The 27,313-nt window shown below is 44.2% G+C and overlaps 1 protein-coding gene across 3 annotated transcripts in view; it reads left to right on the forward strand.

The window, feature by feature from the left end:
- Positions 1–26,328, forward strand: part of VMP1 (vacuole membrane protein 1) — a 109,599-nt gene extending 83,271 nt beyond the window's left edge. For all 3 annotated transcript variants that reach the window (XM_035140115.2, XM_035140116.2, XM_035140117.2), the window contains exons 10-12: positions 2,987–3,048; positions 21,984–22,083; positions 24,930–26,328. In XM_035140115.2, the coding sequence (XP_034996006.1) occupies positions 2,987–3,048; positions 21,984–22,083; positions 24,930–25,070 (303 nt within the window). In that variant the 3' untranslated portion in view covers positions 25,071–26,328. The remainder of the gene's footprint in view (positions 1–2,986; positions 3,049–21,983; positions 22,084–24,929) is intronic.
- The last annotated feature ends 985 nt before the right edge of the window (positions 26,329–27,313 follow it).

The raw sequence follows: 27,313 nt of genomic DNA on the forward strand, positions 1-27,313 counted from the left end.
CCCCAATTTAGTGAAAGGGAGGCAGGGGGGGGAGAGATCTGGAGGTGGCCCAAACCACAGAAGGCTCCCTTCAACCTTGATTTATGGAGTCTAGTGCCCTTGCGGTTGTATCTGTCACTGACACACAATTTCCCCATTATTTTGTTTTATTTTTAAAGTTGTTTTTCTCTGAATTCCTTGAGCAAACAATCCGTTTAGAAACAAAACAAAACTTGGATACCTATTTTAAGAGGACAGATACATCGTCAAGTGATAAGCTTGCTTCTGGATGGCACCAGTCCTGTCTGCTAGTTGGGTTAAAGTATTTTAAATTCTCCATTTTTTTAAACAAGGTACTCTGCACTTTAAAAGAAACGCACGCACAAATTCCTTGTCTTTATGGATTTGTTTTTGATATGTAGGGATAATTTCCCCTCAATCGCTTTCCCATGGTCTGAAATGGTACAGTCCAAGCATACTTGTACCACATAATGAGCTTTTAGTGCAAATAGCATCTTATTTTCCTGACCATGGCAGATTTTGATCCATCCAATGGCCAATAAATTAATGGCTTTAAAGCATGAATGCAATCTGTGACCCTGCAGGCATGTGTTTTGACGCAGCTCCATTCCGGCCAAGCCAGCATGATGATCCGGTCAGGAATGATGAGAGTTGTGGTCCTGACATGTGAAGTATTACAGGTTCCCTGTCCGTGCTTTAAAAAGCTGCTTACATTTCATTTGCACAGTCTTGAATTTTGCTTCTATATTTTGCAAAACAGCGGTTTTTGCACCCCTTGCCATTGGCCATGCTGGCTGAAGCTGATAGTAGTTCATCAACATTTTTTTGGGGGGGGGGTGTCATAGGTTAGCAACTCCTTGTACAAGAGGGGGCAGCGCTGGAGACGCTTCACAGTCTCCCAGTGGCCCATTTCACACACTACGCAGGCCTGAGGAGTACTCACAGTAAAAGTCACAGCCATTTCGCTCCTCCCTTGGTCATCCTGCTGCTGCACTAACCATGGGCTAATCCATGGTTTGTCTTAGCACTGAGTTCATGGTTTGTCTCAAGCCAGACAAAGCACAAAGGGGAGCCACGGTTTGTTCTTAGATTACTGCTTGGGGTTTGTCTGGAGGTAAGGCAAACCTTGCACCCCCAGGTTCGGATGTAATGCTAGACCAAACCATTGTTTTGCTCCAGGTATTTAGCTCCATCATGTAGTGGCCTTGACTTTTACTCTGTGTACCAGCCCACTTGCTCCTCTGTGCTTGGCTGCAGTTTGGCTTAGCATTGCCTGTCCACCAGACCATTATGTAATGAATGTATCTGTTCCCCACTTTAAAGTGATGAGGCCATTGAGACACAATGGGTAAAACATTGTGGGATCAGGGGAGAAGAGAGACACAAAGCTGCCTTTTCCAGCAAAAGTTGTGTGCATAGTTTAATGCCTAGATGCATGGGTGTACCCAGCATGGGGCAGGGGGGTGCAGCTGCCCCTCCCTAGAGAAGCAAAAAAAAGGGGGGAAGCTCCTACGCAGCAAAAAAAAAAAAACAGCCGGCAGCGGAGAGCGGAGTTGCAGTGTTCATCCTCAGTGTGGACCATTCCCTGGGACAGGGAAGGATTGCTGGATCACCTCTGTTGGTTTTTGCATCGTAAAGGTTCCCTCTAAGTCCCTTTCTAGCCAGCAGCTAAATCACTAATCCTAGTTCCTTTGTTTCCCTGATCGCAGTGCAGTCCTGTGTTGGGCTGAACTGCTGCTTAAGGGCTTGGCAGTTTGTAGCCAGCAGCTAAATTACCCTAATCCTACCCTACCCTACCCCCTCTTTGTGCATAGCCTCGGGCCCCTTTTATCATATTTGTTTTGGCAATTGCTCTTTCACCATATGAGAAAGCTGCATATTATTGCGGTACAGGGGGTTGGACTAGATGACCCCCAGGGTCCCATCCAAACTTTGAGGTACTATTCCTGGGTTGACAGGATAATAGTGCTGATAACCCCTATGATGCAGGTTCAATCCCCGTTTGGGCAAGCTGCATATTATTGGTTGGCAGGATAGTAGTGCTGATAAAGCCAAATTTTTGCAGGCCCAATCCCCATATGGGATAGGTGCATGTTCTTGCATTACAGGGGGCGGGACTAGATGACCACCAGGAGGAGATGTATCTTGGGGGTCGCTTAACACCATAATCTTCCCACCACCCTTCTGAGTGATACCCCCTCCCCTCCCCACCCCACCCCCTCCCCACCCCTTCTCCACATAAGCGCCTGGGGACTCCTATTTCAGTGTATCTGAAGAAGTGTGCATGCACACGAAAGCTCATGCCAAAATAAAAACTTTGTTGGTCTTTAAGGTGCTGCTGAAGGAATTTTTTTATTTTACCATAATCTTCAACATTTTCTGAGGGAAAGAGGGGCACCCTACCATACTCTCTTCCAGTGAGAGTACTCCTTAATTTTCCTACATCTTTAAAAGATGTGGTTATTGAATTCAGTTTTGTTCCCGGTGAAGAGTTTGTGTAGCACAGTAGTCTGCTTTAACCAGTGTACATGGTGGCAGGACTGTATATGCATTACTATACCACACAACTGCCGGTTTGTTTAGTCCAGGTACGTAAAAAGGCTGCACCAAACAAACCTCAACATTTTCTTCAAACCCAAGAAAAATGATATTAGTATAAGACATGTAACTAGAATAGAAATTTTAAAAAATCAAGCAAATAATTGTAATAAAAAACTGCTATAATTATATATAATAAAATTTTGGTTTCATTCGTGCTGAAATGTCACAACCTGGACGGCCATGGCTTGGCCCCCCCCCCCTAGATTTGTTCCTGGGTACGCCCATGCCTAGATGACCTTCACACTGGAAGAAATCTCAAGGCAAAGCGGTAACAAAATAACAGGAGAGGATGATTAATTGAATTGGAAGACTGGCTGTAATCTTGAATTGTTTTGGCTTCCCCTTCAGTTGAATATGCCTCTGACGGATGTTTTCCCTCTTTCAGAAACTTTTTGTCATTATCACATTCAGCAAACATATAGTGGAACAGATGGTGGCCTTAATTGGGTGAGTAACTTTATAGCTGCCTACTGCTTCACCTTGTTGGGAAGTATTGCTGTTTTGAACCCTTTGCAGCCTTGGGGGCAGACATCAGGTTGCCCTCTCGGATGAGGTTTGGCTGTGCCATTGCCCATGCTGGCTGCAAGGGCTGATGGGAGTTGGAGTCTGACAACAGGTGGAGGGCAGCTTATGGACTTAACCCCTGCTTTGCTGCCTAAGAAGGAGCAGCGGAGAGAGCATGAGCAGAGAACGGAATTACTGCTGTTGGTTTGTTAACATTATATCCTGGGCTTTTTTTGTCTTAATTTCAAAAGCGGCTCACACTTTTAAAAAAAGAAAAACCCAACCACAATGAAACACCTATCAAAATGATGCATACAGCAATTAAAATTGCAGCGAGAGGCAGAACAGAAGCCAACATTTATATCAGGGCCAGTACTATTTCAGTGGGTTGTCTCGAGTAAAACTTGAATAGTTTCACTCAAGGCAGTGTGTAGACCCACTGAAACTAATGAACCTAAGTTAGTTGTGTTCGTTAATTTCCATAGGTCTTCTCTAAGCAGGAAAAGCACTGGAGACAGCCCAGTAGAATTTACAGCCCAGTTTCGGACTGTAGCCATAGTCTGCTAGTTTCGTTGTCCAGTTATGGCGCCCTCCAGATGTTGCTGGACTACAACTCCCATCACCCCTGATAATTGGCTACGTTGTGTGGGGCTCATTGGAGTTGGAGTCCTGCCATGCCTGGTCCAGCTCAACAAGATGCTTTTCATGTGTCCTGGGTACTTTAGCAGCCTAAATGCCTGGCAGTGTGCTGGGTTGCATTGAGATACTGTATATATATGCTAAATGCTAAATACACACACACACACACACACACACAGCACTTAACACCTTAGTTTCTGAGTGGTGTACGGTAAGGTTAAAAATGATACAATAAAGATAGAACCGACCATAAAATCAGTGTTTGTGAAAATGAAGATCTTCAGCGACCTTCAATGTGAACAGTATATTTCTGAAGTACAAAGTTCCTCTTCAGAAGTGCCTTGCTACTAGAATGTAGAGTATGTTTGGAAATGTCAAAGGAGAAAACAATGATTCTGGGGTTATTAGCAGCATTTTGTTTCATTAGAAAAGCCTGCTCACTTTTCATAGACAAGCTATTCCTATTTTTTAAAAAGACATGAATTCCCTATGTTTCCACACACCCCTTCCCAAATGAGTGGCCATCTGTGTTAGGAAGTGATTCAGACTTGTTTTAAAACGAAGAATTTATTGACTCTTATGGGCAGGAAATAGAGCAAGGCTGTAGATAACAAGCATGCAATTATTTTATATTTTTAAATATCTATTGGCTTGTATCCTGTCTGCCCTGTCCCTGTGTTAAAAGGGACAATAGCAGAGCTTTTAAAAGGAAAAAAGGGAAAAAATGAATGCCCATTTATATAGGCATTGATGAATTGATGTTGTGCCCATTCCCTTCCACATGACCAGCAATTGCTGAATTAATTTGGTATTGCACACATTTTTAATATAGATTCCACAAATATATGCAAAGGTATTGAAATCTTCACTCCCCATGAATGCAATTTGCAGGAATCTCTTGAAAGTCACACAGAATTTGGGTTAACCCTGGTACAGAATCCTGATGTCTTGTTTTACTATGTATATATATGTAAAAAAGGTAAAGGCCCCCTAGACGATTATAGTCTGTTTCCCATCCCCCCCAATTTTATCAGCTTTGGCCAGAATGGCCAATTGTCAGGGCACAGTTGTAGTTCAGAATATCTGGTGGGCATGAGGCTGAGGAAGGCTTATATCCTTGGTCTTCAGCCTTTTCATTTTGGGGCCCAGCATTAAACCACCACCACTCGCTATGTGGGACCCACTTTTGTTTTGTACTGTGTTCTTTCTTTCTTTCTTTCTTTCTTTCTTTCTTTCTTTCTTTCTTTCTTTCTTTCTTTCTTTCTTTCTTTCGTCTTTTTCCCCTTTCTCTCCCTCCTCACATTTCCTCCTGATTTCATGATATCTCTACCCCTTCCTCATCCTAGGTTGAGATTTGAGCTCTGTGTGTGTTCTTTTTTTGTGTGTGTACAGTTGATAGAGCTAATATCCATGATCCTTAGTATTTTCTTGCGTGTATTTTGCTGGGTGTATGTGGATTTGTCTTGAAGATACTTTTCAGAATCGCAGTGTCTTGAAGTAATCACTCTGGAAGTATGTAAACTAGACATGGGTAGCATTATGCAGAGGAGCTGGAACATCCAAAGTTACATTCTTGAATACTTCAGTGCTGGAACAAATCTGTTTTTTATAACTTCCGGAGCTTCCAAATGCATTGTCGTTGTTTACAAAATAAAAGTCTATTAGTGCACATTTATCATTGTAATGACCATTCTCAAAGGCAATCTGAAAGGTGGTGCGGTACAGATTTTCGCTGTGAATTAGGATCCCCCCCCCCATCTCCTAAACTGCTGGAACACTTAATCATACAAAATAGAAGAGATTCAGGGAAGATCTGTATGCTAGTTCAGCTATTATTGTAAGCCACTTTGTGAAAGCTTTTTAAAGAAACCTGCTCTGCATGCAAACAGATCCAGGTATTTATTTTTATTTATTACATTTACTGTATTTTTCCATGTATAAGACGCGCCCTTGTATAAGACGCCCCCTACTTTTGGGGACCCCAAATTTAGAAAACGGGCATATGCGCTATCCATGTATAAGATGCCCCCGGATTTTTAACCTTATTTTAAAGTAAAGAAACCTAGTCTTATACATGGAAAAGTATGGTATATACCACCAATTCTTCCAGGACGCTCAAGGTGCTCTCCCCCCCCCCCCCCGCTTCATACTCACAGCAGCCCCGTGCAGTTGGTTAGGCTAAGACAGGCACGTCCAACAGGTAGATCACTGGACATCTGTGGTAGATCACCGGTAGATCATTGGCTCCCCCCAAATAAGCTGAACAACTGTGGCTCCCCTAAAAAAAGCTCAACCTTTTACCTCCTCCCTGAAAAAACTCAACAACTTTGACTCGAATCCCCCAAACATGGGCCTTCCTCCTTCCTAAAAAAAAGCTCCAACAACTTTGACCTGAACTTTGATCACTGCCAGTTTTTAACTCGGTGAGTAGATCGCAGTCTCTTGGGAATTGGCCACCCCTGGGCTAAGAGATGGTGACTGGCTCAAGGTCACCCAGTGAGCTTCGTGGCTGAGTGAGGATTCAAACTTCTGTCTCCCAGGACATAGTCCAACACTCTATCCATCATTATATCACACTGATACATTCTCCAGCTGGGGTTAGGAATGTCCCTGCTGCGAGCCACTGTGCACCAGAGATGGGGAGGGAACCTGTGGCCATTCAGAAGTTGTTGGACTCCAGCAAGCTAATGGTCATGGAATATGGTTATTGCAGTCTGCAACCAGATTCAGAGGGCCACAGGTTTCGTATCCCTGGTGTAGACAAGGTTAGATAAGGTATTATTATTATTATTATTATTATTATTATTATTATTATGAATTATTATTATTATTATTATTATTATTATTATTATTATTTATACCCTGCCCATCTTGCTGGGTTTCCTCAGCCACTCTGGGCAGCTCCCAACAGAATATTAAAAACACGATAAAACATCAGACATTAAAACTTCCCTAAACAGGGCTGCCTTCAGATGTCTTCTGAAAGTATTAAGGTAGCTTATACCTGTCTTAAGGTAGCTTTCTGTGTTTATAAATAAATAAATAAATTCTCAGTGGCGGTTGGTTGGCTTCTTCTTCCTCCCATTAAAGAAAGCTGTGCAGAGGAGGGCAACCAGGATGATAAAGGTCCAGAAATGAAGCCTTTTGAGGAGCAGTGAGGGAGTTGGGTATGTTTAGTAGGGAGAAGAGAAGGCTGAGAGATGATATGAAAGCCACCTCCAACTATCTGAAGGATAGTTGTCACATGGAAGGTGGAGCAAGCTTCTTCCAGAGGGTAGGACCTGAACCAATGGAAAAACGGGAGATTCCAGCAAAACATTAGTAAGAACTTTCTGACGGTAAAAGCCATTCAACAGTGGAACCAGGCTACTTTGCAAGGGGGCGGCCTCTCCTTCATTGGAGGTTTTTAAACAGATGTTGGATGGCCATCTGTCAGGGATTCTTTAGCTTTGATTCCTGCATTGCAGGGGGTTGGACTAGATGACCCTTGGGGGTCTCTTCCAACTCTACAATTCTATGCAAACTGGTGTTTTCCGAGTGAGGTCTCTTCGAAAACACCTCTAAATCTTCAGACCAAAACTAGTAGCATTTTTCCTCCTCGCTCATCAACTTTCAAGAGTGTTTCTAACTCTTCCCTCCCGTACATTGCTTAGTATTTTTGCAGAAAACTTCTTTCAGATTCAGAACTTGGTTGGGTGGTTCACCTCAGGCTTCAGAAATGTTCTCGGGAGATGGGAAGGCTTCTGGAATGTCCTGATATCGTTTGACTTTTATTATTATTATTTCTATCTCTCAAACATGACCTCATCTGCGTCTCCCCAGAGTAGCATATATAAAACCATGTGTAAAAACCACAGCAGGAACCAGAATTTCTTAATCATTATCGGACACAAAGTGTAGCTCACCCTTTTGCGGTGCACAATGTAAACTTGCTAGGCATGTTCTTCCTCCTGGTGGATTTAATTGAAGACAGCCGAAGCCAATCTAGGCTGCAGGGGTTTTTTGCACCATTACCTGGGAGCAAATCCCATCTTGAACCAGTGAGGTTTGCTTTCTATCTAAACAGACCTCATTGGGCTTCTTGAATATCCCTGCCCAGTTCCAGGCATGGGCCGCAAAATTTTCCTACTATCGCCAGACATTGTGCTTGTGGCAACCTATATTTGTAAAATCAAATGCGTCCATACAATATTTTACTATACATTTTGCGCAAGGGGGTGTGCAGTGAGAGATTTCCATTGCCGTTCTGTGCTGTATATATTCTTTGAACGATACACAGTCAAGTGTATTTATTTCCAGCCACTTAAAAACGAAATGTTGCAACCTTCCTTGTTTTCTGGCTGCCTTCCCTACCCCACCCACTAGAAGCAAGACGAACTCTGTCACACGATTATGATGTACAGTATAGCATATTTATTTACTTATCTATTTGCTCTGTGGTGTTTTGCTTTTATCCAAGCAGATTTAATTAATTTCACTGCAAGGAATATTTTTGGTGGGTTTTTTTGTGGTATCTTTTTCTTTTTGAGACCGTCAGCTAAATGACTATGTATGAAATCATAAAGACCTTTTCAATGTGGGTTGAGGGGTCCCCAGCCATTTATTTCTTTTAAGAGCTGTTTCTGCAGACTGAACATGGGACTAAGGTTTGGCAGACCCTACCCCTGTCAAAGGAAGCCAGCCCCCCCCCCCGCCTCCCCTTTTCACTCCCTCCGCCCTCCTGAGATTTAATAAATTGCTTTGCTATCAAGAGGGAGATCATTCCCCTCTTTGCAACCGTTTTTTAAGCTGCCCGATCGGGAATTTCCAAGCCGTTCCCAACTTCTGCAAAGTGTTACGTGACGTTAGGCAGCAGAGCGGGGTAGTGCCACAGAAAGTAGCTCTACACTGGAACTTTACAAATAAATATAAATTACGACAATGCTTTGCGGTGCATTTCTGTGTAGTTGTCATGGATTCAGGCAAACATGACCCACCTGTCCCCAAAGCCGACCGCAAAAGTACTGAGCTCCTCAAGAACAGCAGTAAACTAGAAATAAAACCATTTGGTAAAGTTGCAGGTACGAAACCTGAAACCGGGTTGCCAGATGGTTCTGTAGCTACCTTTATATATTTCCCTACCGAACACGATGCCGTTTAATCCGAGCATCCAATGTGCTTCAGCTTAAACAGCATTGCACCAGTGGGTTAAAATTGGGGGGGGGGGAGAGCATGTGGCCCTCCAAATGTCGCTGGACTCCAACTCCCACCATCCCCACCCCAGCCATGGGCTGATGGGAGCTGGAGTCCTGCAACAAGCCTTTCAAGTTCAGAACTTTCCCCATCTGCTTGTGTATTGGAATCAACCTTTCCATATGTTTTCAATCGTTTGCCGTTTGCTGCCCTGGGCTCCTTCTGGGATGTAAATTGAATAAATGAAAAGCAAATAAACACCTAGAGGGCCACAGGCTCCCCACCACCACCTCTGCTGTGGCTTTTCTGAAGCTTTTGTGGCAACCAACTGGACACAGAGCATCCAAACCGCCACCACCTCCATCCTCCAGGTGGGAAGAAGAGCCCAAGCTCAGTATCTGATAGGGAACAAGCCGGAGTTCCAAAGCTCTTCGAAGCTAAGAAATTGAAGGGTTGCACTGGCTTTGCCTTAATGCTTGGTTAGGAAAAGACGCTGAAGCCAAGGAGATGTGTAACCGTCTCGGAAGTTTCTCGGTCATGGCATTGGGACCTCCCTTTCTCTGTGTGTGTGCTGTAAGCGACTTCTTCCCACCAAATATATCCGAAACCAGTGGGTGGGTTGAAAACATTGTTTACTCAGCCCAGTACGCAAGTTGGACAACTCTGAAACAGAAGGGGGGGAGGGAGAAAGTTCCATTTATTATTTTGAAAAGGAGGCGCAGATGTGAAGGAAATTCTAGACACGTCAGGTCTTTAAACCCTTTTTAAATGGATCACAGCAGCAGCACAGTAATTGTAGGGTTGGGAGGAGGGGTGTGGGTGTGAAAAAAGAGCTACAGTACAGGGATTTAACCCAGCAGCCAAAAGCCAGTAAGTGAGTGAGTGAGTGAGTGTGTGATCAGGAGCTGTGGCCGGTAGGATTGTATTCAAATCTGCAAAGGTCATTGGCCGCAGCCAGTCAGGATTTTTCCTGCAGTGAAATGAATGCAGCGCCTACTGAGAAAAGGCTCTCATCTGCATCTGTTAATCAAATTATATGCCCAGCAGATATGCACAAAAACACATGCCCTCACACACGTTTTCAGGAGCCAGTGTGGTGTAGTGGATCACATTAAGACCTGAGAGGGCAGGGTTCAAATCCACGCTTGGTCATGAAGCTCACTCGGTGAGTGATTTGGCCTGAGCCTATCTCCACCTCGCAGGGTTGTTGTGAGAATAAAATGGGGCTAGGGAAGAAGCACATAAATCACCTCAAGCTCCTTGGAGGAAAATGTGTCGTTCTGGTGGTGCTTAATGGAGTAACAATAAGCAACAGGCCCCTGGCCCAAAGAGATTACTGTCTATGATTTATGAGAGCCTAGGGAGAGAGGCAGAGCAAATTGTACTATCTGGTCCTGGGTTTTCTTTCAGTCCAGGGCAATGAATGCAAGAGTATTATTCAAAAACAGTGACTTGGACCTCCGGGTATACCATACTAAAACCTGGAACTATTGGGGAAGGAAGATATTAAGGTGATATATGAATGTTCACCATGAACGGAAAGAGGAAGAGTAGGTTTCAGCCCTTAACATCTCCTGAAACAGCTCTATGAGAAAGTAACAATCCTCTTCCCGTTCACCCAGAGGGAAGGTCCACTGTGGGACTTATCCCTGAATAAGTGTGTGTAGGATTGCAGCCTTAAAACTATTATAAAGCCAACAAGATTTGCTTGAACTGAACATCAGAAATCTCATCACTTTCTTTTGCTGGTACTGTTGGCAACTATATATAGCAAGTATTTTTTTTAAACACACACACTTTTTAAAATCCCAAAATGAAAGCATATCTCCATAAAGCAGGTCTGCTTGTAAGCGACCTTGGTTTGGAGTGGAAAGCTCCCTTCTGGAGCTGATCCAGAGTTTCTGCTGCAGTGTGATCTTTTACAACTGAGTCAAGCTCATCGAAGTTCTGGGTTTGTTCTGAATCGCCTTGCATCTTGCCTTGGTATTGGCTGAGCGTGGGAGAAACGGACGGCTTCTTTTTTTTTAAAGGCTGCGAGAACCTTTTATCATTACAGGAAATGACAACTCATTTTTTTAAAAAAATCTAACCGTTAAAAGCCGTTTATATCACCGTCTGGAGGTGGGGGAGTGTCTGTGTGTGGAATTAAATGAGCCATTTCAAGGTTCAGATAAACCAGGTGGAAGGAGTCTGGGTGTGGCTGGGAGGGGGGAATGAGATGCAGGTCTTGGAGAATATATTAGCAACCCCTGAAACAGAGAATGCTTTACCAGGTTCTCCTATTCCCCCCCCCCCTTCCAAAAAAAACCCCCCACCTCTTTTGCTTCTCTGCATTTACATAAGCGTCTTCTCCCGAGACTTGTCCCAGATTAGTTTTCTTCTTTAAAATGGGAACGTAAGAAGGTTCCTTAAAGATCCTTGCCCCCCCCCCAGTTCAGTACTGTCTGCACTGACAGGCAGCAGCTCTTCAAGATTGCAGGAGGGGGAGGTTCTTCTCATAGCCCTGCCTGAAGATGCCGAAGGAGGGGTTGAACTAGAACCCTTCTGCATGAAAAGTTGGTGCTCTAAAACTGGAACTACAGCCTCCCGCTTCATATTAAGAGTTGGGAACATACCGGTAGGAAGCTGCCTTAGGCGGCATCAAACAGCTCAATATTGCTTGCACCGACTAGACGCTTCAGTTGAGCATTGCATTGCAGCATCCTGCATTGCAGGGGGTTGGACTAGATGACCCTGGGATCCCTTCCGACTGTGAGTCTATGACTAGCAGCAGCTCTCTAGGGATTCAGGCTGGGGTCTCTCCTAAAAGATGATCTTCTACTGAGCAACGGCCCCTCTCTGAAAAATGAATGCCAAAGGTTCTTGGAGGGAATTACCCGTGGTAAAGAGAAGCAGTGTGGTATAACAGTGCTTAGAGTGTTGGGCTCGGACATGAGAGACCAGGGTTCGAATCCCGACTCAGGACTCAGCCATGAAGCCCACTGGGTGACCTTGGGCCAGTTGCTACCTCTCAGCCTGGCCTACCTCACAGGGGTTGTCATGAGGAGAAGATGTGGAGGGGCAGGAAACCCTGTACACTACTTTGAGCTTCTGGGTGGAAAGTTGAGCTATATAACTGCAACACATAATAAGCAAAACAGCTCCTCTTTTTCAAAAATAAAAACTCCAGCCACCACTCCCCCCAAGAAAGTACAAAGCCACAAAGAGATGTTGTTCAGTGGTTCGGCCTTGAACAGCTGTTTTTATTCCGGATACTCCTCTTTTTTCTCTTTTTTTAATAGAGTCTGGTGCAGAGTTATTAAAACAGTACCCGTATAGTAAGGTTACCAGATTTTTTTTCAATGAATCCGGCGACACTTTTCAACTTCAGCCGGAATGATAGTGGAAATGATAGGGGACTGATTTGTAAATCCGGGGGCTGTCCCCGGGAAACGGGGACGTCTGGTAACCATACCATATAGTCATTTGGAACAACTTTGGCCCCAAACATAGAGACCCTGGAAACTTTTAAGCAAAACGTTAGGCTCTGTTTCCTATGATGCAAGATGGGCTGGAAGCAGAAGTTATGGCAGGCGCGAGGTTGCTGCCCCAAAATCACCCGTGTGTGTGTCCCTCCCTCTGTCCATCGCCTAGGGACGCTCAGGGTAACTGCATTGAGCATGGGCAGTGGGAGGCAGGGCCATTTGGGCAAATGGGGCACTGCCCCACTAGCCTCAGCCAACCCCTTCTGCATGCTTTCCTACTTGGGTGGGGTATGGATGGTCCCTGCTTCCACTATTGCAGGAGGGGGAGCAGCAGAAAATGTCAGTTTTGGGATCACCACCCTAAGTCATTCTGTAGGATGCTGCTTTCTGTGATCAGTCAGGGAGTCTTTCCTACTCTTACCTGGAGATACTAGATCAGGGGTCAGCAAACTTTTTCAGCAGGGGGCCGGTCCACTGTCCCTCAGACCTTGTGGGGGGGGGCTATTTTTTTGGGGGGGGCGGATGAACGAATTCCTATGCCCCACAAATAACCCATAGGCATTTTAAATAAAAGGACACATTCTACCCATGTAAAAACACACAGATTCCCGGACCATCCACGGGCCGGATTTAGAAGGCGATTGGGCCGGATCCAGCCCCTGGGCCTTAGTTTGCCTACCCATGTACTAGATCTTCTGCTTGCAAAGCAGGCTTGCCATTTTCAGCGAGAATGTCCACTCTGGCATTCCCATCATGGCAAATCTTTAAGTGAAGCCTGTGTACGCACCATATGCTTAATAAAACCCATGGCTTCCCACCACCACCACCAAAAATGAAAATAAAAAACCCTGAGAACTGTAGTGTAAGGGTGCTGGGAATCGTAGCTCTGTAAGCCACAGTTCCCAGGAGGAGAGAGTGCTCTTGCGCTCGAATCCTGCTTGCTGATTTCCCACAGGCATCTGACTGACTAATGTGAGAAGAAGATGCTGGACTAGATGCCTTAAATGTAGATGTAAATGTACACAGCCAAGAGCATCACTAGGGCATTTAGCAAGCCTGCACAGACACCCCTTCTTACTCCTCACTTCTTTGTTTCGCCTTCCAGAGCAGGGTTGTGAGATGAGGTGAGATGTGACTCATTCTTAAGTCACCCATCAATGTGCATCTCGCTGCGTATAGTTTGCATGATGTACATCACCTTACGGCGCCTTCCTTCCTTCGAGGTAACATGTTTCAACGATCTGCTTCTGCGATACAATTTCAAAGGGAGCAGAGTCAGTTGGCCACATCTGACGCCTGCAGTCCTGACTCACTCAGGTTGTCAAAGGGAGAGCCAGGAAGAAGCCTCAGGGTTGCGAAGTCAAATTCCCTGGCATCACCATGGCAAAAACTAATAGGCCCGGGGGGGCGGGGGATATGATACCTGCTTTCTGCTGCCCACTAGCACTCAGGTTTCTAGTCCTCATGGATTTGCAGAATTAAGTGGGGAACAACTGCTGGCTAAAAGAGGCATTGGGAGGAATGGCAGAGCTGGGTGTAGACTACATACTTCGTACGTTCAGGCAATCTCGTTGAATGAGACCAAGGTCTGTGGAGGTCTGAGCCCAGGGTCTTTTGCAGTGTGACCCCCAATCATCTTCCTCTCTTTATTTTAAAAATAGCTTGCAGGCACCTTTTTCCTTTGGTTCCCTAAATTTGCATTGATGCACATGCAAACCATATGCAAATGTGTGTCTTGAAAGACCCTGCCTGGGAATAAAAAACACTGCCAAGCAGAGCCGTCCGTTCAGTGCTCGATGGGCCAGCGGTCTGCTTCAGAGTGAGGTAGTTCCTTTTGTTTCAGAAACAAAGAGGCAAGCAAAGAGCCAAGATGCCAGTCTAGCTCACTTTCACACACACACCTCCCTTCTCTATGGTTGTATGGGAGGAGGGTGACAATCCATTTGTGGCTGATGTGCTACTAGATTTCATGCTTCCGCCCATGAGCCTACCCATCTCCAGCCTCGCCACTGCCCTGACCTGTCCAGGTAAGCTGGTTTCAGGAGTGTGGCTCTGCAGCTCTGCCTTATCACACCAGCCACTACTGGAAAGGAGACCCTTTCATTCATCATCTCCAGCCCCTGCCATTCTGTTCACTTCCAAATCTGTCCTGTGTGAACAGAGGGGAAAGCAGGCACTAATCACCTACTTAACTCCCTTAGCTGAAATCTTCTAGCACCTCTTTCCCAATGGGTATGGAGACACAGGCTCAATATTTGCGTGCTGTAGGTTCGTTACCTTCTTTTAAAATTTTCAGAATTGGTGGATGAGCTGTTGTTTGAACAGAATGCTTTTCAATGCACACGTTTCTCAGTAGTTTTAGGGATTGTGAACCATGGCTGATGGAGAAAGAGAGGAGACTAGAAAGTGTTACCGGTAGGTTGATGGATAGAGGCAGCCAAGGTGAGGGAGAGGGGAGGATGGAACAGAGAGGAGAAAATGAAGGAGAGAAATTGTCAGAAAAGGAAAAGAAACAATAGACAGAAGAAGAGAGAGGGAGAGAGTCAGTCCTATGCTGCTGCGTGGAGTTTTAAAAACTGATCCAGGGTCTGCAAAGGTTGACAACCACTGCTTTAGAGCATGAGAATTTTCTGAAGTAGGAGCACAAGGGCTTGTGGTGGCCGAGACAGAATGCCACAGAAAAATCCCACCCAATTACTGGAATGGCAAACCAACCACTGCTTTTTGCTCTGAGGCTTTCAAAGACACCATCACCATCTCCTTAAGCTTTCCTTCTTCAAGAGGGCTAGTTACTTTCCCTCTTTTTTTTTAAAACAACAGCAACCTGCAGCTCTCAGAAATGCATTTGGCCAGACTGCTTGAAGGATGTTCAGCATCCTTAAATGCAACATGTGCTTCCTTGTCCGTGAAAGCTGGCAAGAAATGTCCAGAAGCGTTAGTCCGGAGTACAATGAATTCTGGACAGGACAGGCCATCTGGCTTGTAAAAGAAAAGACCAAGGAGCTTAACTATATTTAGCACTTAGGACTGCCCTATTAAACAATTTGGAACCGGTTTCTGTCTGTTGCTTATTAAGAAAAGGGACATCGGGCAATGTAAGATCGTTGACCCATTTGGCTGTTAGAATAAAGAACAGGGTCCAGTTTCTAGCCAAACAGTGACCAGTTCCAAATTCTTAATAGAGAAGTGTTCGTTGTTCCCAAAGAATAGCAGAGATTTGTAATACACATAATTGGCTGTTTAAAAGTTACCTTGTGCACTTTTGCAGTTGAAATTTTGATGATATATATATATTTCCCTGCAATACCAAGTACTATGCAAACTTCGGAACTTGGGGTACAGGGTTCTCCGATGCAGATGGGATTTTGATTTTATAAGTGCAAGGGGAGAAATGGTCAGAGGAAATGGTCAGGACTTTGTCAAAATGTAGAATATCGAGCCAGCAAGCAAAGGGGTGGTGATCCTACTAGGGTGGGGTGTCAGTTGTAATAGTGCTTCATTTGTTCAGAGGAGGGTTTAATGCAGGCATCCCCAAACTGCAGCCCTCAAGATGTTTTGGCCTACAACTCCCATGATCCCTAGCTAACAGGACCAGTGGTTGGGGAAGATGGGAATTGTAGTCCAAAACATCTGGAGGGCCGAAGTTTGGGGATGCCTGGTTTAATGGAAGGGCACATTTCACTGTGCAATGTGGGGCTAGAAACTTGGGCTGTGGGATATCTAGATTTGGACCTCTGCTCAGCCATGAAGTTTCTGTGCCACTGCCAGACTGACTCTATCAGCCTAACCTACCTTGCAGGGTTATTGTGAGATTAATGAAGAGATGGTTTCAGCTTTCTTGAGCTCCTTGGGATAAGAGTGGGTATAAATGTAATAAAGACAATAATGATTATGGCATGATTCTGCAGAGTTTAAATCCTACTGATTTTAATGGAATAAAGCATGTTTTTTAACCATAACACTGAAATCCACACATCATGCAAAATCTTTAACTTTCAGCATAGTGGCTTTTTAGTTTTGACAGCTGTGAAGGTGATATTAACAAATCGTCTTCAAAGACTGGAGACTGTAAATAATATTTTTCCATTTCTGATCTGCCCAGCTATTTATGAAACTGTTTTAATTGCATGCAAAATTGGATACTTAGTGTCAAAAGGCAGTACTGTACAGTATAAGCAATTCCAAATAAAATTTGTTGCGATGATGGACAAAACAGTTTATAGATACTAAATACACTACCAACGTTTTCAGCCTTTTTGATAGAAGTGTGTCCTTTTGTTCAGATGACAGTAATCAGAACAGATTTCCCCCCCTCAAAGGGCACATTTTGGGTGATGATAGCTAGCCTGAATACAGATTATAATTTAAAATCATAACCACCATCACTGACACATTGTTACGTTTCACAATATGAAATGCTCTGTAAGCCAAAATGTACATTTCCCATTTTTTAATTTGGTCATTTAACTGGATTTAGTACTTGTAGTAGCCTTGAAACACAAACACAAAAAGTACAAGAAATTAAACTGCAAAATGTATTTTATTTATATTCCCATCTGTCTTCATAAAATCAGGGTTACTAAAGGTATTTTTAAAATCTAGGTTTTATTAAGCTTTTAGCAAACAGTGGCCACGATCCAATACATTCAGACATGCCAGTTGATTTCAGAGGTTTCGGCACTGAGTGTAACAGAAATAAATTAAGCTGAGGCACAATCCAGTTTAGTTCCATCAAATTGAAAGGCAAAATTAAACAATGGTTAAAGGGTTGCCCACTCTGTTCCATGGGATCAGAAGTGCTTATATTTAGCTGAATCACACACTCTTGGCTTTCTTAGAAAAAGGAAACTGAGGCTGTAATCCTTGATTTCCTTTTTCTAAGAAAGTGCTGCATGTAGAGTTAGTCCCATTGGCCTCAATTTACGTACAGGATTGCATTGTAAAACAGTAACAGTCTTCGTAGTACTTCATTTAATTGCATAAATTTTATTCCAATTCATCATTCAAAATAAAAAAAATGTCCTGTGAGGATCATACTTTACAAACACCTATTGTAGTAAAGAAGAATACTTAATTAAAAATCTACAATAGGAATACCTTACACATCTATAGCCAGTTGTCACTCAATTTCTTTTAAAGTGAAATTTAAGGTGAGTTTAGAACACCCTTCTCAAGGAGCACCGTAATTTTTTCTTACTTTTTTTTTAAGATATAAATTTGCCTTTGTTGTTAGTGGCTGACCTGGGTCATTCTTTATATATAAATCCAGTAACTGACTCCTATCTCATTTATTAATAATTATAGGAATGTTAAAAAATTTGATCATAATAATTTCTCAGGGCTTGTGGCTTTTCATATCCACCATCAGGGCTGCTCTGACAGTCTGATTCTACTACTCAGAAATAAGCCCCATTAAATTAAATGAGGCTCACTCCCATGGAAGTAGGTATAGAATTGGCACCTATATAGACAACACCCCCCTATTTTTATTTTGCTTTTAAGATAAGCTACTATTTAAAAAGTAAAATCCGTAGATGTTGAGATGTTTTTTTTTTAACACTCCATGGATAGTAGCCCCGGGTAGTAAGCCTGGCTGTATAATTTTTTTGCATCTAGAAAGCCAGAACTATGTTACTACTCTGCAGTTTTGCCTAACGAAAGGCGCAGGCTGGTGATGTAACATATTGACGCCGCTGCGGTCATTGTCTGCGCTGGGCAAAGGCAGTTTTCTTGAAATAATACCTGAAATATCTGTCACTGGCTGAAGCAGTAGCTGGAGCAAGGAGCTCTGTTCTTCTGCTCTATAAAGCGTAATTCACATGGATGGTGGAATAATGGCAATAATAGTAAGAGCATCCCTTTGGTATATATATATATATATATATATATATTGGTCAAATGCACATTTTGGACGACTCATCTTTCAGATCCCCTGTTGACTGACTTTAATAAAACCCATGCATGGTAATCTAGAACGTTTTTATTCAGATTCCATAATGTGTCCCCCCCCCCTTTTAATTGGATAATGGGAAAATCATTTCAGCTGTTCTCAGTTTCGGTTTCTAACCCTTTTGGCATTCTGAAAGAGTCTTACATAAATGAAGAATAAGTATGCAAAATGATAATTAATAAACCAAACTTAATTACAGAGGTTTTTTTTTAAAAAAATCAAACTGAGTGAGCAGAAGCTACAGCCTTTTAACATTTAAAATAAATAAAAATTCTCCTCTGTATTAACAACGCATGGTGTACATTTCCTGAACAAGCTGTAAATTTTCAGTAGATAACACTCAGTTGTGTAATTTCATAAACAGCTCCCGAAAGACCACAGAATAACTTAATAAAATTTATACTGTGCAATGGATTTACAAGGTTGTCATTCTGCACCGTTTTCTGTTACGGGAAAGGGGATATAAAAAAGAGAGAGAATAAAACTGAGCATCAGGAAGAAAATGTACCCACCCAATCCTGAACAATGTGAACTTTGTTCAGCAATTAACTTTTGATGGCAAATGGATTTCGGCTCTTGCAATTAAAAAGATCTGAATAATTTCTTTTGCCAGTCATTCAACTCTCACCATCTAAGTATTTCCTACCTAATACAGGTTTGTTCAAGCAAAAGCGTTACCTTTTCAAAAGCTCTTTTCTCTGTTGGACTTCTGTGTCATCTGAAATCTTAACCCGAGTGTGATTTTTGAGAATACGGTGACTCGTTTTTGCTGGACGAGTCATTCTGCACAATCATAGCGGGGCGATGAGTCTTCACTTTGGTTTTGCAAACTTTCCTAAGCTGACATAATTTTTACCTTAATCACATTACCTTGGGGGGGGGGGAAATATTTTTTAATTATAAATGAAAATATACCACTTCCAAACCTGGTTCCCAATTTGAACTGTGTTTACTGTCCAATCCTTGAAAGTATACAGTATATATATATATATATATTTAAACCAAGTATTTTACTGTATGCTAAAATTTAAAAATCATTGGTTGCTTCCAGTTTACTTTGAATGTGATTAACATGGACGTAGCTAGATTTTCAAGGGCCAGTGAAGAATGCAGTATAAATTCAGGGGAACAGCAGCTTTGGCAAAGATAATTTTTTATTTAAAACAGATTTAAATCCTAAAGGAAAATACATGTATGTGCATTAAGGTAAGAGTTCGTTGAAACTTTCCAAAAGGATCAGTAGATCCAAACTGGAGAAATGTACATAAATTATATAGGTGATATCAAATTAAGTCAGAATACATCAGATGAAATTAGTGGAACTTAAGATGCTGTTAGATCTACCGAGTATGACTAGCATTGGCTATCGCTTTTCATATTTCCCATGAAAAGAGCAGTGAAAAAATATTAAATTTTAAGTTGACTTTAAAAAAAATCTTTTGTCTCCAAGGAAAACAAAGAAGGGCTAGGTCCCACTTTTGGGGCACATTTTATTGACCGCATTATGTGGCACCTCTTAGCTAAAAGTTGTTAAAGGAATGTTTTGGGGGCTTTTTCCTTTGATTTCTTTTTTGTTTCACTTTTCAAGGGAGGGGGGAGATCGCTTTAGCATGGCCTGTGAGACACAGTGAGGGGACTTCCCCCAAAATGTGGGAGGGGGCAGCTGTGCCCGGTTTCTGTGCCCCTACAACTAGACTTCTGCCCTCAGCTGTGATGGAGCATGCTATCCTGTGGCCAGTGTTGAAGAAAGTTTTAACTACTAGCCCAGCTGGCTTTTGTATGTGGAGTTAGGGTGGTTTTACCTAATGGCAGAGCCGGCCCTCTTAAAGCCCTGTGTTGCCTTTCGTGTCTTAATTGCACACAAAAGAGCAAAGCAACAGAGCTTCTCGTTTCATTTCCTGATTACATTTTTACATCCTGCCACTTTTCCAGGAGGCTCGGTTAGTTGCCTGGGTGAAGGGGCTCCTGCCTTCTGCTCCCTCCTTGGTTTCATCCTCCTCCACAGCCCTATGAAGTAGGATAAGCTTGAGAGACGAATGCCTGGCTGAAGGTCACTCATTGAGCATTGCGGCTGTGAGGATTTGAACCTGCCTCCCCCACCCCTGCCCAAACCCACCTGCTTTCAACTGGGAGCTTAACATCCCTAATCCTAAACAACACATGCAAGCCCTTCTGATTCCAGTGGCACATCCTTGCAGGGAGGGGAGAGACTGGAGCATTTATCTAATCATATGGAACTTATCACCCTCTGAGGGCATCTCCTTGTTCTGGCAAAACTGTCCTTGGCTGACTTGCTTTCTCTCTCTCTCTCTCCACCCTTCAAGCTTTCCTTTGTACATCATTCCTAGTGTGGGTGGGTGGGGGCTTTTATTTCTAACAGTATCTTAACCAGCAGAGTTGCAGTCCTCTCTTCATCACTCTACTCAGGTGATGAAAGGATACCTTTCGCCTCCATACCTATAATCCCTGTAAACATATTGCATCAGTTGCCACTTTCAGAAGCAATTAGTCATTTCTGCACTGAGAGCTAACCTTTCCACCACCCCGTACCTTGTTGGGAAACCAGAGATATCTGGGAAAGCAATTTTTAAATCAGTTTTCCTTATTCCTCCCAAGGTAAGGTGTGTTCCGTAACTATCATTTGCCTGCAGAGTCATTGGCCATAAAGTATGAAATGATTCAGAAGGAGGAAAAGTTCACAGCTTTTCCTTTGTTCCTTGTTAATCAGCCACTCCCCCCCCCCTTTTATGGCCTGGCTTCTCTCCCCCCCCCCTTTTGGTAGGAGGTGCCTTTTGGAATTGGCAAATGCAGTTTTATTTTTTTGGACCAGGGAGTGTGTGAAGGGGGGTGGAGTAAGTGGTGGCAGAGAATGGATGGATAGATGGATGGATGACGCAGGAATTGTCCTAATAAGGACTTGGTTGGAGCAAAGGCCCGCCTCCTTTTGAGCCAATGGGGGCAAGTCACAGAGGTGGGGGCGGGCAGTTTCTTTTTTAAACTGAGGCGAATGACACAAGCCCAAGTCATTTCCTTGCTAATCGGTTCAAACCAGTTCTTACAGGAACCCTTGGTGATAAATGGCTGGGACTTCTCAGAAGTCACTCCATTTGAACTCCTGGCACTGAGCTTGCTCTCAGTCTTGGCTTTCAGGAAGAACAGTTAGCAACATAACCTCAGACCTCCTGCTTCTCTCTCTGCTGCTGCTGCTGCTGCCTCCGATCTAGCTAACCGGCATTTGGCTGCCAAAAAGACATTTGCTATTTGGGCTTTTTTCCCCTTCCCCTTTCCTTTCTTTCTCTGTCTCTTTCTCCCTTCCTCTCTTTCTCTACTATCTTTTCTCTCTCTTTCGAGTGGAGTTTTCTGTACTGTACTTCCAAACCATCAGGAAAGCCGATAACCACGTGTTATTTCTTTTTTTAAAAAAACCCCCAAAGACCCGTGGTTCTTCCACGTGCCTCCGGTTTGATTGCCCCCACTTCCTTAAGCTGTGATTTTGAATTTTGGCGGTAAGTTTTTCCCCACCCCACCTAAATAATATATTTTTCTCCTTCTTGTGCTCTTTGCTTCCATCCTCTCTTTCCCACCCCCAAACCTGGCTTTACCCTTTTCGAATGTTCTGCCTGAATTGCTCTTTTTGGGGGGACCCGACCTAGCGCCGTCCCCAGCGTAGGCCCATCTCTCCAAAAGCCCTTTCAGCAATATTTGGAAACTCAGCGGCTGAAGCTTCACCACAAAGCGGATGGGGGACCCCAGGTAAGAAATCTCCAGCCTTGTTTCCCTTATTTCTGTTTTCCTGACTTCCCCACCACCACCATCTCCTCCCCCCCCCCCGCCTCCTGTTTTCTAGGATAAGCTTCATGGTTTGAATTTACAGATCCTCTTAGGGACAGCAGCCTACTCTGTCACATTGTAGCTTTTAAAAAATATATATATCGCCTGAATGATGGTTCTTAGCCACAGTGGTTAAGTTCTGCCTATGAATACCAGTTGCACACTGGTGAGAAGAGTTGCTGTTCCACTCAGGTCCTGCTTGGGGGGGGGGGGCGGTTTCCCACTGGACGGCCTGGGTGTCCACTGTGATGACCAAATCCAGTTCTTTTGATGTTCTTACAATTGGCTTTTTTTATTTAAAAAAGTGTGGTGTGGAGAGCTGCTCAGCATTCCTTAAAACTGAACCTTTTAAAACGATGGTTAGAATGACTGTCCCAGAGGTCATTTTAGGAAGCAAGCCAACCCCGGGGAGGGAGGGGGCACTATTATATGACCCTAAAGCAGGCATCCCCAAACTTCGGCCCTCCAGTTTCTAGCCACACATTGCACAGTGAAATGTGCCCTTCCATTAAACCAGGCATCCCCAAACTTCGGCCCTCCAGATGTTTTGGACTACAATTCCCATCTTCCCTGACCACTTGCTTCCATCCTCCATCCATTAGCTAGGGATCATGGGAATTGTAAGCCAAAACATCTGGAGGGCCGCAGTTTGGGGATGCCTGCCCTAAAGCCTTAGAGTTGTAGCCAACTCATTTTGACTCCAGGTAGACCCATTAAAGCGAATGGGCCTGTTTGTCATGTGCATGGTTTTCAGTGGGTCTCCTCTTGAGCCAGGACTACCACGGGTTAAATTTAATTGGTGCCCTTCCGTGTTGGGATATTCCCAACAGGAATACCCTGATGATTAGTATTTTCTCTGCTGGAACCTAAAATAAGCATGGGGGCTGCAACTCCCCATCAGCCCCAGGTAGCGCTGCCCAATGGTCGGAGGTGATGGGAGCAGCGGCCCAACAACGCTGGTCTGGCAGGGGGGAGGTTGCCAACAAGCTCTCCATCCCTCCCCTAACCCTAAACCGAGTATGTCACAGAGCATCCAGCACTCACGGGCATCCGGAGTCTTGTCCCACCTGGGAAAATTTAGGCAGCCTTCAGGTACCAGGAAGCCGACATCGGGCCTCCCAGAGCTAGCGGGGAATTATGTGAATGACCCATTCTGAAAATGCTGCTGCTCACTGCTGCCCTCTCTTGACCCCGATGGGGAACGCCCAGGCTTGCCGCCCGTTCTCTTCTCTCCAGCCCTCTTTACGGCAAATGTTTTAATAGCAGTTCTTTTCTGCTGCGTCAGTCGCGGGTTGCACAACCCCGGTGCCAACCGGAACAGGCTGCGAACAAAACAAAAGCGAGTCCTGAAGGAGGGGGGTGGCCTTTCGCGGAACTCCGCTGCCAGCCAATGGCTGCACTGCGCACGGGGCGCGGTGGATTCTTTCTACAGTATTTCTTTATTGTCCCGAGTGTGAACTCTTTGAATCGAGGCAGGGAGAGGGGCGGGGGACGGGCCAGCAGGGCAGATCGCCCTTAGTTAACCCCTTAGTCCCCCCCCAAAAAAAAACAGGGGGAAAGAGCAGCCGGGGAGGTCTGTAGCTCCAAGTACCACTCCCAAAACTCTAGAGAGCTGCTGCCAGTCAGTGTAGCCAATCCTGAGCTTATATGGGCCATTAGTCTGTCTTGATAGAAGGTTGCCCTGGGTGGTTTCGCATTAGTTTCTGTCACAGCAAGTTTCTCATTCATTGTGCCAGTAGCTTTAAAGCAGAGGCTTGGCATTTGCATACAGTAAAGTCCAGGGTCCCCACCCCCTGGGGGGCATCTCCAGTTCAAAGCATGGAGTGATGGGCAATGCCATTGCCTCCCCCCTGCAGACAATGCTCAGATAGATAGATAAAAATAGTCTGAACCAGCATATGACTGCTTTAAGCCAGAGTTTAAACCAGACACCCCCAAACTGCGGCCCTCCAGATGTTTTGGCCTACAACTCCCATGATCCCTAGCTAACAAGACCAGTGGTCAGGGATGATGGGAATTGTAGTACAAAACATCTGGAGGGCCGAAGTTTGGGGATGCCTCGTTTAAACCATGTTGGCTCTTTGTTCCACCTAGCTCAGTAGTATCTCACTGGCCAACAACAGCGACTAGAGGCTTTCAGGTAGGAGTGTTTCCGAGCCTTACCTGGAGGCATCCAGGAATTGAATCTGGGTCCTTCTGTGTGCAGATTCCCTGCCGTCTTACCTGGAGCCCGTCTTCAGAAGCTCTTAGGGCCTTCTTCAGTTAGCTTCCCCTGAAGGACTCACCGACTCACTACTTTTGCTGATCTACCCCTGCAGTGTGGGACTCGAGTCTTGTAGGGAATTTAGGAAGCAGCCTTAGACCAGACTTTTTAACTACCCTGCTTGGCAGTGACCTGCCCTCCTTCCCTGAGCCCTTTTGACTGGAGATGCAGGGGGTTTGAAACTTCCACTTGCAAAACAGGTCATCCGCCCCGGAGCTATATAGGGCCAATTCTGGATTCCCCCCCCCCCCCCGGGGCAACAGAGAAGACCCAGCAAATTTGGCCTGTGTCTGCATGTAGTATCCCCCAGAACTCTTCTCGGGCTCTATGGCAGATAGGTCAGAATCTTGAAAGCCCTTAAGTGAGCTAGGTGGGCATTTTTGGAAGTGGGGGAGAAATTAACCATTCCCTGTCAGTCCAAGGGATTTTTTTTATCTGTGCATTCTAACCTGGATTCTCTCCCACCTCTCTCTCTCTCTCTCTCTGCTTTTTTCTTCATCTGCAGAGTGAAAACTGGCTGTCGTGGATGTTTGAAAAGTTGGTTATCGTCATGGTGTGCTATTTCATCCTGTCCATTATAAACTCCATGGCTCAGAGCTATGCTAAGCGTCTCCAGCAGATGTCCTCTGAGGAGAAAACCAAATGAGCTTCGGGGAAGGGGGAGACGGACCCCAAATTTAATTGGGACGACCAGCCTCATATTAAAAAACGAAAAACAAGATCGGCATTATTTGAAATTGGAGGGTGGGTGAGAGGGTTGTGGGGTGTTTTTTATTATTTTTCAAAGTAACTCTGCCGATTAGTAAACATTTCTCATTGATTGCCATTTGTAAAGGTAATGTACATGCTTCTGTTTATTTCATCCAATATTAGGGGAGAACATTGCCTCCTATTTTAAATTTATATTTCCAGTGGATTATATCCAACGTTCATCCTCAGAGTAGACCCACTGGGTGGTATTCCATGCTAGTCCTACTCGGACTCAGTGAAACTAATGACCAGGACTTTGGACTTGGTTGAATACAGCCCATTAACTTCAATGGACCTAACTCGTAAAACTTACTTGAATACAGCCCAATATCACAGATTATTCTTTTTTTAACAGGCAACACAACTCCGGACTTTTAATTTATAGACCCAGCTTGCCACTAAGTTTTTTCTTAAAAAAATAATAATTAAAAAGTCCAAAGTTGGTTGCTCCATCTTCTCCCCTGAGATGGTCACATGTCCATCCCAGTCTTAACATTGAAGAAATAGTCTTAGATTGGCTAGCAGACTTGCATGACCCTCGTGCTAACATTTTGGTTCTTCAAAGCTTCTCCATTACATGTTGGGTGGGATGGCCGGAATCTCAGATTTTTTTAAACTTCATAATGGTTCTGAGCAGAGACACTGGTGCCATCTGCTGCTGGAGTTCTCTTTTCTTTTTTCCATTAAAAAGAAAAAAAATCTGTATATTTAGAATGACGTTAAGATGATAACAGAAGAAATATATATAAAATCACCTTGGATCATTCCAGACCTCCTTGTCTTGGTCTTTAAAGCTCTTCCTCCTCCTCTTCCTCTTCTTCACCCTTTTGTATTCCTGTTTTTGCCTTCGTTTTATTTTGCAGTTTTATCTCCCTCCGGTGTGTGTCTGATCCTCCGGAGCTCTTTGTTCTTTTATTTCTCCCCTCCCGCAAGAACTACTCACTCAAGGAAATAGAAAAGTGTTGGGACCTTGACACGGTTTGGTTAATTTTATTTATTTAACTGACAAGTAGCCCGTTGTTTTGGGTTTGTTTGTCTTTCTTTATTTTAAAACGGTTAACTTGCGATGTTTTGCATAGCATCGTTAGGAAATGCACAGGAAGGTGTCTTGCAAAGTGCAAGAAGGGTGACTGGAATAAACAACCATTCAAATATCTTTTTAAATGCCTTTTTCTTAAACAGCGGTTACAAGTGTATATATTGTGTTTTTCTTTTGCTTTAATGCCTGCAGAAAATTCAACACTCTTTGCCCCCACCCAGTAAATCGCCTCTGCTCCCTTTCCATAAGTAGGCACTGTAGCTTAGAGGTTGAGCACATCATCTCCAGGTAGCACTTGGGAAAAGCCCTTGCCTGAATATCCTGGGGAGCTTCTGCCCAATCTGCATAGACGAGGGAACTTGTGACTCTCCATAAGTTATGGGACTCCAGCTCCCATTGTCCTCAGCCAACATGGTCCAAGGGTCAGGAATGATGGGAGTTGGAGTTTAGCAGAATCTGGAGGGCCACAGGTCTCCTGTCCCCGTTTTAGACAGTCCTGAGCTAGGTGGGCCGAGGGTCTTGGGCAATATAAGGCAGCTTCCTCAGTTTCCTATAAAGCAGAAGACATTGATAGTTCCCCTAAATATCAGGTGGGGCCCCTTAAAGAGGTATCCCTCTCCTAGATGACTGCCTGCCCTATTTTGGCTTGCATGCAGAGGTAGCACTGCGCCTCCCCTATCCCAACATTGCAAGGCAGAGACAGGCCTCTGCTTGTTCCGTGTGCCTTCAGTTTCATTTCTCAAGCTTCCCCAGGGCCCTTAATTCATACATTTTCCTCTGCTGTCTTCTCTCAGAGGAAGGACCATATAGCTCCATGGTAGAACATGCTTTTGGCATGCAGAATGCCCTGGGTTCAATCCCTGGCATTTCCAGGAGGGAAATAGCCATGTAAAATGCTGGAGAACCAGTGCCAGTTACTGTAGACAATACGTTTTAGGAAATTGACCCAATGGTCTGGCTCGGTAGAAAGCAGCTTCCTGCATTCCTATGATGTAGAATAAGACAGAACAGCCTATCACTGGTTTGCCTTAACAATTAAGAGGGTTTCCTGGGACAAAACATAAGACCTTGCCGCCTCCAAGTACGTTATTTCTCAAACC

Source organism: Zootoca vivipara, chromosome 15 (genome assembly GCF_963506605.1).
Source record: "Zootoca vivipara chromosome 15, rZooViv1.1, whole genome shotgun sequence".
Classification (NCBI taxonomy): domain Eukaryota; kingdom Metazoa; phylum Chordata; class Lepidosauria; order Squamata; family Lacertidae; genus Zootoca; species Zootoca vivipara.